Source organism: Pantherophis guttatus, chromosome 11 (assembly GCF_059756535.1).
Source record: "Pantherophis guttatus breed Tessera chromosome 11, ASM5975653v1, whole genome shotgun sequence".
Taxonomy (NCBI): Eukaryota; Metazoa; Chordata; class Lepidosauria; order Squamata; family Colubridae; genus Pantherophis; species Pantherophis guttatus.
Window position 1 is genome coordinate 12,607,964 of NC_142073.1, and position 14,788 is coordinate 12,622,751.

General features: G+C 36.2%; 1 protein-coding gene across 1 annotated transcript in view; it reads left to right on the forward strand.

Moving 5' to 3' along the window:
* NAE1 (NEDD8 activating enzyme E1 subunit 1) overlaps positions 1-12,877 on the forward strand; it is a 16,163-nt gene extending 3,286 nt beyond the window's left edge. Inside the window, exons 2-20 of the mRNA XM_034425358.2 lie at positions 131-234; positions 318-378; positions 1,347-1,377; positions 2,122-2,193; positions 2,765-2,844; positions 3,691-3,800; positions 4,408-4,517; positions 5,693-5,755; positions 7,129-7,192; positions 7,435-7,526; positions 7,628-7,687; positions 7,798-7,931; positions 8,187-8,262; positions 8,592-8,631; positions 9,123-9,209; positions 10,857-10,949; positions 11,262-11,376; positions 11,458-11,507; positions 12,579-12,877. Coding sequence (XP_034281249.2) covers positions 131-234; positions 318-378; positions 1,347-1,377; positions 2,122-2,193; positions 2,765-2,844; positions 3,691-3,800; positions 4,408-4,517; positions 5,693-5,755; positions 7,129-7,192; positions 7,435-7,526; positions 7,628-7,687; positions 7,798-7,931; positions 8,187-8,262; positions 8,592-8,631; positions 9,123-9,209; positions 10,857-10,949; positions 11,262-11,376; positions 11,458-11,507; positions 12,579-12,688 — 1,552 coding nt within the window. The 3' untranslated portion in view covers positions 12,689-12,877. The remainder of the gene's footprint in view (positions 1-130; positions 235-317; positions 379-1,346; positions 1,378-2,121; positions 2,194-2,764; positions 2,845-3,690; positions 3,801-4,407; positions 4,518-5,692; positions 5,756-7,128; positions 7,193-7,434; positions 7,527-7,627; positions 7,688-7,797; positions 7,932-8,186; positions 8,263-8,591; positions 8,632-9,122; positions 9,210-10,856; positions 10,950-11,261; positions 11,377-11,457; positions 11,508-12,578) is intronic.
* The last annotated feature ends 1,911 nt before the right edge of the window (positions 12,878-14,788 follow it).

Genomic DNA, 14,788 nt, shown 5'->3' on the forward strand with positions numbered 1-14,788 from the left:
AAAGAAAAACCAAAAAGTCCAATTACCTCTTGAAAAAAAAAAACACCTTTGGGACATTGGTAATGTATCACTTTCCTATAGCTTTCTCTCTAGTTCTTGGTCTTGAAAGTCATATATCTTGATGTTGCAGGTTATGGGGTGATCATGGACAAGAGGCTTTAGAATCTGCTCACGTTTGTGTGATAACTGCAACAGCCACCGGAACAGAAATACTGAAAAACCTAGTTCTACCAGGTATAAATGACTTTTAAAAGCTGTAATTGGTCCCCAGTAAAGTTGTAGTTTAATCTGATCACTGGTTTGGTTTGTTCTTTAAGGTATTGGATCTTTTACAATCATAGATGGGAATCCAGTCACTGGGGAAGATGTTGGAAACAGGTAATGCGTTTTCTACAAATATTTGGTAATATTCTGGTGAATATTCCTCTTATGGTATAAACAATGGCATCATACAAAAACATAATGATTTGTTTCAGTAAATAAAATACTTAGGAATTTAAAGCTCCATTTTAACGTACGATTAAAAACCACTAATGTTGACTTCTACCAATTATTTCACTACATTCCAATGAATATTTGTGTAAAATCAACCCTACATTTGTTTTGGTTTTGAGATTAGCCAATTGTGCCACAATGTTTATGGCAAGAATTTCATTTATTTTTAATTAAAATATATAAATATCCAATGGGATTTTTTTAGTCCCATTTGCAATGGTAGATGGAAGATTTTTAAAAATCCTTGTTACTCCATGAACTACAGTTAGATTGAGTGCCATTTTTAATACTTCCATATTGTTTAAGTTAATGGAACACTGATAGACTCATAGTGTCTATGTCTCTATGTCTCAATGTTTTACGGTTGGTAATAGGATAATTTCAGGTCAATTTCAAACTTGGTGGGAATATGGAAAAAAATATGTGAAATACTTTATTGCTGCTATAAATATAGTTTACATTGATAGGTAACCCTTGCTGCTTATCGATGTTGATCATTTCATTATATACTCATGTTAAACCTTAAGTCAATATTCACATGCCATTGTTCAATTTTATTTCTGGTGACCATTTTTATAGCATGGTAAAATCAACTGAGATATTAAGTTGTAAATCTTTCAATAAAAGAGATCTGTGTAGACTAACCATGAAATGCCCTGATTGGAATTACTGGTTTTATTTTTGTGAATTTACAAATTCACATACAGTACTCAGATGTATTGATTTCAAGCACGTCTTTAAAATGTTGCAAGATTTTAGAGAGGAAAAATGTATTAGAGTATACTGTTTGCATTGTTTTATTTTAGAAATTGTAATTATGAAATTCTAAAGGAATATTTTTTCTTTTTTAGCTTCTTCCTGCAAAGAAGCAATATTGGTCAAGTAAGGAAATACTAAATGTGTTTATTTATGTGAGTGATTATGTAACGCATAGGATCCATTCAATTAATTGGTTTTTCCCTTTCACAATAAACATACACATACACATGTCTTGTGTGATTAGCAAGGCAATTGTATGTATATCTATACATATCTATAGAGAAGTGATCCCCTTGTGAAATATAAACATATATTTATTCCTAAATAAATATATGTTGCAGCCTAAATTTATAACCTTGTGTGACCCACTTTTAATACAAATAAGTAGATTTCTTAGGTAGATGCACATGTAATCCTTTTCAAATGATTAGTTAATTCGCTTTGAAGATCTAACCATGGGTGCTTGCAAACAAAGTGTTATTCTGAACAAAATTTAAAGCAGTTTTTTGTTCCCTGTTGTGTAAGTTTGTATGCCCTTCTGTATCCATTGTTGGACATTTTCTGGTACACCCTAAATCATACATGTCTATGTTTTCAGAAGGAATCACCTCAGTATTTCCCCTAACATTTTCCCATTAATATTTATTAAAGCATCTGTATTCATATCTCTCTTGAATGTTGTAATCTGTCTACAATTACATCTACCCCAAAATCCTTATTTTGGAAATTGGAACATGCAGTACAATTTTGTACCTATTTATTGAAAGGTGGGGGTGGGGTTTTGGGGGGATATTTACATTCTCACTTTCAAGATAAAATTTTAAATCTGTTTATAATGTAACACATCTGCTTATTATTTTTAAACAGAATCGAGCACAATGTGCCACAGAACTGCTGCAAGAGTTGAATACTGATGTCTGTGGAAATTTTGTGGAAGAGGTTTGCATTAAAACATTTTTACACACTTTATACACATGTGCTAACAAGTCACAAAAGTATGTCAGCTATTACTACCATAATATCAAATCTTGCTCTTGTGTAGGCTCATATCAAAATAGTATCCTTTTTTTCTCACTTTCAAGCAACAAATTCTTTTTAAGATGCATATGATTTCATACCCTAAGCAACATGAGTTTATTCCTGCAACAGTCTTCTTTTGCAGTGGTTACTATGTTGATTCAAATCCATATTAATTCTAATGTGAATTTAATAATAGCCAGGTTAGAATAGTCTTGATTCAGGAGACCTTTATCTGACCAATGTAGATGAAGTATGATCAACTATGATGGACAGAACTGAACTGTCTATAAATATGTTTAAAATATGTTTTTAATATGTTTATAAATATAAACATATTTTCCAAAGGGGAAAATATTTGAGTTTAGATTATTGTACTGATTAAAAATAGGCTTGCAGTTGAGGCTAGAAAAGGAAGTTTTAATTCTGAATCTTTTTATATTTATTGCTTTATGCTGCAAATACAAATGGGTGTTTTTTATGTTTTCTCAAGAACCCAGATAAACTTCTGGACAACGATCCTTCTTTTTTCTGTCGGTTTAATGTAGTGATTGCAACTCAACTCCCAGAAAGGTAAGCTGGAACGAAATTGATATTATTGTCTTTATATACATGTGTTTTATTTCGTGTTTGTTTTGGACGTGGTCAAACGAGATAACGCTTGCTCCTAGGGAGGAAAGCTAGGGCAAATCTAGACAGCATATTAAAAAGCAGAGACATCACCCTGCCAACAAAAGTGTGTATAGTCAAGGCTATGGTTTTTCCAGTTGCAATGTATGGCTGTGAAAGTTGGACCATAAGGAAGGCTGAGCGCCAAAGAATTGAGGCCTTTGAACTATGGTGCTGGAGAAGACTCCTGCGAGTCCCTTGGACTGCAAGGCGATCAAACCGGTCAGTCCTAGAGGAGATCAACCCTGACTGCTCTTTAGAAGTCCAGATCCTGAAGAGAAAACTCAAATACTTTGGCCACCTAATGAGAATGAAGGACTCATTGGAGAAGAGCCTAATGCTGGGAACAATTGAGGGCAAAAGAAGAAGGGGACGGCAGAGAATGAGGTGGCTGGATGGAGTCACTGAAGCAGTCGGCGTGAGCTTAAATGAACTCCAGAGGATAGTAGAGGACAGGAAGGCCTGGAGGAAGGTTGTCCATGGGGTCGTGATGGTCGGACATGACTTCGCAACTAACAATAACAACAACAAATGCAATATAAAATTGTAAATTGTTTTTTAAAATACCACAAGGTTGCAAGCTAAAGGATCTCAGTTACAAGATATTGTTGCTTGTTCAAGATCTTGAAGTATGAGAGCTATCTATCGATGCTCTGTATACGGAATAAATATTTGTGGGTAGATTCTAGTGGCTGTGTATTTTCTGCTCATTGTTCACTGTTCATTTGCCTTATATCTTCTGTTTTTCAGTACGTTGCTCAGGCTAGCTGATGTCCTCTGGAATTACAACATCCCTCTGTTAATTTGTAGGACTTACGGACTAATAGGCTATATGAGAATTGTTATTAAAGAACATCCTGGTAAGATATTTAATGATTTTTTTAAAAAAACATTCCATTGTTAAAGAACATCCAGATAAAACAATTAGTGATTAAAAATTACCCTGAATATGTAACCATTTATTAAAATGGTAAGTAGCAAAGTTTCTATGTTTTTTCCACCTATATTTTTAATCTCGGGTGGCTCATTTTCAGAAACTAACATCCATAATGAAAAGCTGTATACTGAAATAGATTATTTTGATGAAAAATAGATTAGGTAGTTCTTTAAATCACCTTCGTAACTTGTAAGGCAGGAAATATAATCGGTTCCAAATTATAATTTATCATTTGAAATCTGACTCGAAATACTCCTTGGATTTTACATTGTCTGTTATCACCTCTGGATGCAATGTTAAATAGTCAGGAAAGGGTCACATCATTTACAAATGTGTGCATAATCATTGAATTGTGTTTATTTAAAATATTTTAAGACCAACTTTTTAAGCACAAGCCCTTCAAGGGCAGCTTACATAGTAACATCTTTTATAATAATGGGAGCAAAATTGCGGGGAATCCACAAACTTTAGCAATAATGTTACCTTCAGCTATGGCTTTAGAACTGAAATGTTGTTTAATCTTTCAATAGTTATAGAATCTCACCCTGACAACGCCTTGGATGATTTGAGACTGGACAATCCGTTTCCAGAGCTGAGAGAACATATTCAATCTTACGATCTAGAGCATATGGAAAAAAAGGTTGGTACAGACTTGGCCAACTCATCAGTATGTGCAATCAAGCATTAGAAATGTTCCGGAGGTGCTTTTTCAAGAGGCAACTGAACTTCCTGGTTTTTCGTTGAAGATGTTTTGTTTCTCATCCAAGAAACTTCTTCAGCTCTGAGAGAAGAACTGAAGAAGCTTCTTGGATGAGATGTGAAATGTCTTCAAAGAAAAAAACAGAAAGTCTAGTTGCCTCTTGAAAACGCATCCATGACCTGGATGACTGAGAATCTCCATAGAAAAGCATTAGAGATGTTTCTTGAATTTGTTCTAGAACAACATTATATGCTACCTTTATTACATATAAAGGGCATTTACGGAGTGTCTTAATCATCCAGGGCATGATTGTCCCAAAGGTACTTTTTCCAAATGCAACTGCACTTTCTTGTTTTTTTGCTTGAAAAAAGGTTTTGCTTCTCATCCAAGAAGCTTCTTCAGGTCAGAACTGAAGAAGCTTCTTGGATGAGAAGCGAAATGTTTTCAAGGAAAAAAACAACAAGAAAATCCAGTTGCCTATCAGAAAAGCACCTTTGGGACATACAAAGGACATTCTTTTCAGAGATGAAAATGGGGCTTGATTTAGATCAGTTGATTCACCTGTTATATGTCAAATCTGATTTTTGTTATGGTGACTGGCTCACTGAAGTTATATAGAAATTTGTTCAGTCTGTTCGTTCTAGGGAAAAAACAAATCCAAGCATGCTTTTTGAACAAGCTCCATTATTACAGATTTGCCTTCTCCACATGCTTTCAGTATAATTTCAAGGTGGGCCAGCCAGCTAGCTTATATAATTCAAAGGTATCTAAATGCTTTGAATTTCTTTAAAGTGCCTGACTCCATTTGGCTTGTTGAGATTTCCTACCTAGGATTGTGAATCTCTATTTTTAGCTGTGGGTTTTCCAAATCAAATGGAAACCGAGGCAACTGTTTACCTTCTGTACATCTATTGCACAAAGTGAAAAGGGTTATTCCACAATTATTTTGTAGCAGCCCTTACTGAAGGCAATTCTGTTGATTTAGCTATTTTTGTTGCATTCTGAATTGAGTTTGTACCAGCAACCCTACTTCCCAACAACCCTGCTTTCCAACTTTAGAAGTGCACTATTTTCGTTGGTTTCTTTATTTTGCTATACTTGCTTTAATTTTGCAGGAACACAGCCACATTCCATGGATTGTGATTGTATCCCAGTATCTAGAAAAATGGTGCAATGAGGTATGTAGATACCTTGGCGGTAGTAGTCTAACTTATATGGGTTACTCATGCTTTCTGCTGCAGATTCGGGGGAATAATGCCTTCCTCCAGAGTGGCTTATGTGCTTTTATATGCTGCAGGCTTGATCACGGGCTGCCTGCATGCTGCTGAAATCACAGGGTTGAATCAGGCTATTCTACGTGAGATTGTAGCTAGCTATTAAGCTGATCAAATGCCATTCAGAGGAATTTTTGGAAGCCCTTAACTTGGGCCGGTTGTGGTTAAGTGAAGCCCCACAAACTTCAATAAACGCTTCTTGTTCCCCAATCTCTTTTTCCCATCTAACTGGCACACAGAAAACTATTTGCAGGCTGTGCATGGCAGAACTGCAAAGAAAGGAAGGTTTGTGTTAACCTCCAGTATGCCATTTCAGCTATACTCTGTTCTCTGCACCATGTAAGCATTCATCCATATGCTTAGGTTGTGGGGGTGGATTGTGCCCATGTGTACATCATGTTTAACTGTATTTATTTATTAAATTTCTAGGCTATCCATCTCACCATCAAGCGACTCTAGGCAGCTTACAGTATTATAAAAGCAGCATAGACAAAGTTAGAAACATTAAAACATTGAGACTTAAAATCAAAAGTTTAACAATAAATTATATAACGGCTCCATGGGTAAGTGTGTTGGAGGTGGGATCTTACGTAATCTACCAGCCATCTCCAGAATGGGACACCCCCATTTCAGCCCCAGGCCATTTGGCAAAGCCAAAGTTTTAGGCCCTTGCAGAATACCAAAGGGAGAGCACCAGGCAGATCACATTTCTAGGAGCGTGATCTTCCAAAGATTGCCTATTTTTTAATGTAAATCCTGTTGCTAAGCTTGTTATTAGTTTTAGTGCTTTGTTTAAACTAGCCACATCGTGTATGAGAGATAATATATCTGTTCATATCTTTATATGTATGCAAGCGGAAATTTTAAAAAACCTGATGTACACTGAGTCATGTTTAGCGTAGGCCTTAAATTAGTCACAGCTTATTCCACTGATAATAGATATTTACACTAAAATTGATTGAATTTGGCTGTAACTCACTGGAGTAGCCTGGCTTGAACATTTGGACTTAAATATGTACAAGTAACATTTTGATGTGCTCCGCTTTATATGTTCTTGCTCGAACCCATCTTCCAGCAGGTGCCACTACCTATGATTTGGTTAGAATTATACGTAAAATGGGAATTCTGACTTGTTTCGTAATAGAGTAGAATTTTAAGACTCATTTGTTCTTATGAAAAAAAAGAGCCAGATTCACTTATAGTTTGATATTGAACTAACCGTTATTTGCCTTAATACACAGTTTAACAAAATTCAAACCTGTGATATTTCTGTTTAGAATAATGGTCAGATACCTAAGAACTACAAAGAAAAGGAAGCCTTCCGGGAGATGATTAGGCAAGGTGAGAATTTTTGGTAAATCTCTTGTCTATTGTAGCATTGTTTCGGTGGGCTTTATTTAAAGACACATGTCAATATGTGTCTAAGTCTATATCCGTGGCATGCAATATATATCAGAAGCTCATTAACTTATCTAAAGAATTCCGATATATTAATATGAATTCAAAAGATAAAGGATGTCTGTTTATCACCAATTTTCTAATTAATAAAAATCTTATTTAGTCAGTTCTTCATTTCTTTCTAGGAATTTTAAAGAATGAAAATGGAATCCTGGAAGATGAGGAAAACTTTGAAGAAGCCATTAAAAATGTGAACACTGCTGTAATTGCTACAAAGGTAAAGGAAGGTTGCCAGAATTGTAAATTGCATCATGACTGCATTCCTAATGGGGAAAAAAATAATGTGGAAATAAATGTTTTCTTGAATTTGTCTTTTAGGTACCAAGTTGTATTGAAGACATTTTCAGTGATGATCATTGTATCAATCTCTCACAGCAGGTAGTAAATGCAAATCATTTGAATATTCTAATCCAATATTCTGACTCTGAATAAAAGAACTTGATCAGTCAATTTTGGTTTTGACTTGTTTGGTTCTTCTTTGTCCTTAGACTCCATCTTTTTGGATTCTGGCTCGAGCCGTAAAAGAATTTGTGAGCAAAGAAGGTCAAGGAAATTTACCTGTCCGGGGTACAATTCCAGATATGATTGCAGATTCGAGTAAATTTATCAGCTTGCAAAATATGTAAGTATTTTTCTACAGTTGTTTAGTTTTATATTTGTACTGTGTTCCCCTTCAAAACCAGTGTTTTCGGCAAAGATTTTCATTATGACTTTATAAGCTCCCTATTTTGGGGTGGCTGTGGCTTTAACTTTGGTATAAGGGTGCTCTCAAACTGATGGCAAAGTTTTGCAATTGCTAGCTCTAAAAAATATCAAAGTCTGGAACGCTGACAGTTAGATTTGCTGAAGTTCATTTTTAGAACTTTATTTTTTTAAGATACCGTGATAAAGCGAAGAAAGATGCCGAAGCTGTGTCTAATTATGCTGCAAAGCTGTTGCAGTCAGTTGGCAAAGTGAGTAGTAGAAAATGCACTTTTCATTCTCTTAAAAGACATTGAAATAAAGAGTGAAGTAAAACGTATTTATTCGTGTATGTTTTTTAAATTTATAGAACTGCCCACCTCACAAAACAAATGAGAGGGGGATGGGTGAGGCAGCCTGAAATATTTCTTGTCATGATTGATTCCCAAAACCGGAATTGTAGAAGATAGATAAAACACTGTAATTGTGTATATGCCCCCAGCTACGGACATATGATTAAATTAAATTCTATAACAGGAATCTAGAAGACAATTGTTAGACATTCTAATTTCATTAAAACAAATTTGCATTTTGTTCACAGGCACCAGAATCCATTTCTCAAAAAGAATTAAAATTGCTTTGTAAGTATTTTGTTTTACTTACATCAAGTTAATAAGGCTAAATTGTAAGGAATACTGTTTAGTTGCTTCCATTTGACTGCTCCTACTAGAGCCAGAAACGACTACACGCATGTGTCGGGGAATCTTTACTTTTACCTTTTTACTAATGGAATAGGCTAAACAAGGAATCAGTCATTGTTTAATAATGTACCCAAACTGAATTTCCTAAAATGCTCTTTTCTTAATTAGTCTTAATGGTGCAGGAAGAACATTGAAAAAAGGACTTTGCTAATATATAACTCTATGCTGTATAACTAGAAGTCATAGTTGAGAACTTTATAGAAAATTTGAAATCTTGTACTTCAAATTCCATGGCAAATTTTTAAATACTGTTTTGAAATATAATTGCAAGAATGACATAACTGTCTCTTGCAGGTTGTAACAATTTTTATATTTAAAATACCTATTCTCTCCTGCCCATTTTCCCACTCTCCTTGGTATTCTGTGTTTAGGCAGTAACTCAGCATTTCTTCGCATAGTACGATGTAGATGTCTTTCTGAAGAATATGGACTGAATACTTCAAACAAAGATGAGATCAGTAAGCTTATTTATTTATTCATGTGCAGTTAAATCTGTTTGATGTAGAAGAGACATGGCCTTTATTCTGCCTTCTTCATTTTTGCTATAATGTAGAGACAAGATTTTAGTTGCAAAAAAGATCAGAGATCTCCAAAAAAACCTTTGAATTTGTATATATTGTGAATGCAATGTTGTGGTGATGAATTGTGTGTGTAGCTTGTTTTTATTTTTCAGTAAATACTCTTGATTGTGCCTGTATAACATTTGAATCAGTCACTAGGTAAATAAATCAATAGTATTTTATTAACTGAGCTGGCTGGTAGATATTGGCATAATTTATAACTGAACAAGCAAAGAACATAGAAAAAAATTACAGATTATGTGGTGTTTTATTCCCATCAATCCTGTCCAACATGGCGAATATCAAAAGATTGTGGGAATGGTGACTCAAAATATCCAGAACATTTAAGTTATCTACTTTGTATCACAGGAATGTTGCTTCTTAATGCAGTTAGTTGGAACTGTTTTTCAAGTCACTGTTCATAAGATGACTGTGATGGTTTTGCCTTTTTCCCTTATATGTTTGGCACAGCTGCCCAGATCGTTTTATAAAGTTTCTTTGTGAGAGACATCTAAACTCTATATTAAAATCTACCGTATTTTTTGGACTATAAGTTGCTCCGAAGTATAAGATGCACCTAGCTTTTGGGGAGGAAAACAAGAAAAAAAAATTCTGCCTCTGCCTCCCAGCAATTTGCCTCCTTGCAGCAAACAGCAAACAGCGTGGTCAGCTTCAGCACAGCCTGATTTAGCGCAAGCAGCTAATTGGCAGTTGGATCTGCCTCCTAGAATACCGCCTATCAGCTGTTCCAGGCTGTGGGGATCGCCGCCACCTATCCCTGGTATCTGGAACGGCGGGCTGAAAATAGGATGTGTGGAGGTCGAAAATGGGGCACATGGAGGCCCAAAACGGGATGCACAGAGGCCGAAAATGGGGCACACGGAGGCAACGATAAGTGACAGCAATGATGAGCGGCGACTGTGCCAATGGGCAGTGGTGATCCCCGCAGCCTGGAACAGCTGATAGGCGGTATTCTAGGAGGCAGATCCAACCGTCAATCAGCTGCTCGTGCTAAATCAGGCTGTGCTGAAGCTAACCAGGCTGTTTGCTGTTTGCTGCAAGGAGATAAATTGCTGGGAGGCAGAGGCCGAAGGGTGGGAGCCGGCGGATGAGCAGGGCTTCGGCAACATTCCCTGTATAAGATGCACAGACATTTCCACCCACTTTTTTTGGAGGGGAAAGTGTGTCTTATACTCCGAAAAGTATGCTAGTTTATTTGCTTCCTCTTCAACACTTAAAGCACCTCATGTATTTAATCCCCAAGTGGTTTGTTTTATGTATGCGATAGAGAAGCTCTTTAACATATAGTTAAGTCTCCTGTCATGTAGGCTGACTATATGTTCCTAGCTATAAATCTGTAACATGACAAGACGGCGGATGCAGAGAATAGAGAAGAGGAGATATAAATATGATATGGAAACATTCTTATAGCAAATGGAATATGCTATGTGAAAAATTGAGGAATAGGAAACCTACTTAGTTAAGTTAATCTCAAACTTTTAACAATTTCCTCTTGCAATTTACATTTTGTTTTGTTACTTGAAGCTTCCCATATGGATAATCCAGATAGTGAAATGGTGCTGTACCTCATGTTACGAGCTGTGGACAGATTTTTTAAACACAATGGTAGATACCCTGGTAAGGTTGTTTTCAATATATCATATGCTTTCTGAGATAAAAATGAATACTTTAGGTAATACTGTAATTTCTGTATCTCTGTTCAAATTTATAAATGCGTCACATATTGAAGTTTTTAATATTTCCTATATATATCATAAGTGAGTATGTTTGACAATTCTGATGTACTTTAAAGGCTTAGTAAAAGATGTTACTTTTCTGCTTAGTATATTTTTCTATGGGATAGCGTATTCTCTTTTCTAACAAAATTATATTTCATTTACTTGCGATAAAATGTTAGTTCTGTCTATAATAATCTTATCTTCTTTTCAGGGGTTTATAACTATCAAGTGGAGGATGACATTGGAAAACTGAAATCTTGCCTTAATAGTTTTCTTCAGGAATATGGATTGCCTGTAACGGTCAAAGATGATTATGTCCATGAGTTGTAAGTATTAACTTGCAAAAATACTTTCCAAGATCTTCTTAAGATGCATTATAATATGGCAACTTTATTTTCCTTTTGTAGTTGTCGGTACGGAGCTGCCGAGCCACACACCATAGCAGCATTTCTAGGAGGTAAAAAGATTGCTTTTTTCATGTGTACATAAGCCAATTGACATGCAAAAAGATTTAGTGTGTCTTACTTTGATAGTACTTTGTATTCTCATGTCCATTGTTGTTGGTTGCAAAGTCGTGTCCGACCCATCGCGACCCCATGGACAACGTTCCTCCAGGCCTTCCTGTCCTCTACCATCCTCTGGAGTCCATTTAAACTCACGCCAACTGCTTCAGTGACTCCATCCAGCCACCTCGTTCTCTGTCGTCCCCTTCTTCTTTTGCCCTCAATCTTTCTCAGCATTAGGCTCTTCTCCTGTGAGTCTTTCCTTCTCATTAGGTGGCTGAAGTATTTCAGTTTCATCTTCAGGATCTGGCCTTCTAATGAGCAGTCAGGGTTGATCTCTAGGACTGACCGGTTTGATCGCCTTGTACTCCAAGGGACTCTCAGGAGTCTTCTCCAGCACCATAGTTCAAAGGCCTCAATTCTTTGGTGCTCAGCCTTCCTTATGGTCCAACTTTCACAGCCATACATTGCAACTGGGAAAACCATAGCCTTGACTATACGCACTTTTGTTGACAGGGTGATGCCTCTGCTTTTTAGTAAGCTAATCTTAGAGACACGTAAAACTCCCCAGATTAAATTGCCCTGTTTGAATTTTAATTGGGAGGATCAACTAAGATGAATTTGGAATCACAAATTGCTAACGAAAATAATGAAGACCCTACCATAATTTCTTAGAGAACAAAATTGGTAATCAAATTTTCCAGTACCTATTACCCCGCTTCTCTTGTTGTTGATAGGTTGTATAAGAGGTCTCAACTGAAAAATTCAGATTATGGACAAAGTTGTGCCAGGAAAAACTCGTGCCAGGATTTTTTAACTGAACCTGCCAGAGATTTAACATGGAAAAAGGGCAATTGGCCATTGAGCTGAGTCAATCATGAGAGTATTCATGCTTTATTTCTACCCATTGATCTAAGGTGGCATCTGATTAAAAAAAAAGTAGAACTAGAAAATATGCATTTGGATTGGAATCAATTGGCTTCTGTTACATATTTTTAATTTGTCATTCCCTGGCTGTTTTACAGGAGCTGCTGCTCAGGAAGTTGTGAAAATTGTTACCAGGCAATTTGTAATATTTAATAACACCTACATTTACAATGGGATGTCTCAGACCTCAGCAACGTTCAAACTGTAAACCAACCCAACTATGTTGTTGGAATCTCTTAACTGTTTTTGATTTGCATTTTGTTCCGTTAAAAGTATTGCTGAAAAGAATGTATAATGCCAGTTCCTTTCTTTGTATTATTTTTGTCTTTCTAAATTCTTTCAAATTGTAATAAAGAATGTATCTTGCATTTTAATAAAAGACACTGGAACGTGGAAATTATGGCTTCTTCAAAATGTGGCCAGGTTACCTACACCGATTTTCCCATATTTTATATATTTATATATTTGTGGGGAGAGGTGGTTAGAAGTAATTTTATTCTTCACAAAAAACATTGGCTGGTTTACAGGACTCAAAGAAGTATTTTTAAACATTGTGCTAAATACCGTATTTTTCAGAGTATAAAGACGCACCTACCTTTTTTGGTGAGGAAAAGAAAGAAATCTCCCTCTGCCTCTGAGCAATTTTGCCTGGTTGCAGCAAACAGCCTGCTTTACTTTCATTTTCGTTTTCAGCATAGCTTGATTAGCACAAGGAAAAAAAAATAATCTGCTCCAGCAATTTACCACTTTGCAGCAAGCAGCAGAGCCCTGCCCAAAACAGCTGAGAGCAAATCAGCTGAGAGTCGGGAGGCCGATCCAATCAACTTGTGCTAATTAGACTGTGCTGAAGCTGAAAGGAGCTGGTTTTTTTCTTGCTGTTTGCTTGCAAAGAGGTAACTGCTGCAAGGCAGAGGTCAAAGGGTGGGGGCCAGTGGGTGGGCGGGGCTACATTCGGTGTATAAGATGCACCTAAATTTTCACCCCTTTTAGGAGGGAAAAAGGTGTGTCTTATACTCTGAAAAATATGGTAAATTACTCTTTGAAGCAAATGTGCAGTGGTATTAAGCGCAATGTGTTAGATCTTCATGAGTAAGAAATAGTTTCTTGCAACATACGATATACTCCATGAAAAGACTGGTTCACAAAGAGGATTGGGCATTCATTGAAAGCTACTGGTGAAGAAAAAGGCAGCATTTTTCCTTTCCATTGCTGACACCATTATCTTTTTGCACCTTGTTCTGGAGGTTTTCATAATGCTTATAGCAGCTTTTGGAGATACTTCACTGCAGTGGAGTAGAACTGACAAAAACCACTGCTCAGTTTTTCCTCTACGATAAGCTGTGGTCTAAATTCTAGATCCCACTCACTATAATATGCAGTGTTATTCTCAATATTATGAATGTGTCTTTAAACCATTAAGAAAATGTAAAACATTCTGGAAAATCATGACACTGTGATATAGTGGTAAGGGTTACATACAACAAACATTTTTAATCCGTCATGCAAGTTTTACTTATATTTTGAGAAAAGCAAGCCCTTTAAAAATGGCTGCCTTTGAAACAAAACATTTCAGTGCAAAATCATGGTTGATAATCTAGTGAGTCTGTCACTGTTCTAGGCCCAAATGGAGGCACTCAATTTGAGACTGTGTGTGTGTGTATTTTCACTAGATTTAGATATATAGATAGAGATATAGAGATATAGATATAAAGTGTTTTTCTATCGAGACATCTGGTCTACCCCAGCATGTGGGAGGGAGCATATCAATGAAATATAAATTTGGTATATATATGTGTGTATGTATATGTATATATGTGTGTGTATATATGTGTGTGTGTGTGTGTGTGTGTATAAATTTATATTTTGCTGATGTATGTATGTATGTATGTATACACACACACACACTCAACAATGAACTAAAGGGCCACCATCAGTGAGCTGTTGGACAGCATTACTTGATCTGTTGTGTGGATGTTTGGGTGGTTTAGGAGTGGGGAATTTGTGGTGGGTGGGGGTGTGTTTGGGGATTATTATAAGTGTTGGACCTGGTCTTTGGGTGTTAAGTGAATTTCATTGTATGGGTATACTATGTATACACGTACAATGACAATAAAGTTATTATTATCCGATTAGTAGCTGCACACTAAGTTTGAAAATTGGGTGATCTACCTTCGAAAGGACGTTATGGGTCATTGGTAAAAGAAAATTCGATCCCAATTGTGGTCATAAATGGAGGATAACCAGTACAGGAGACAAAATTGCAGCCTCACTGCACTGAGTGTGTAGTGGAACATCCCAGGCAGCCTGT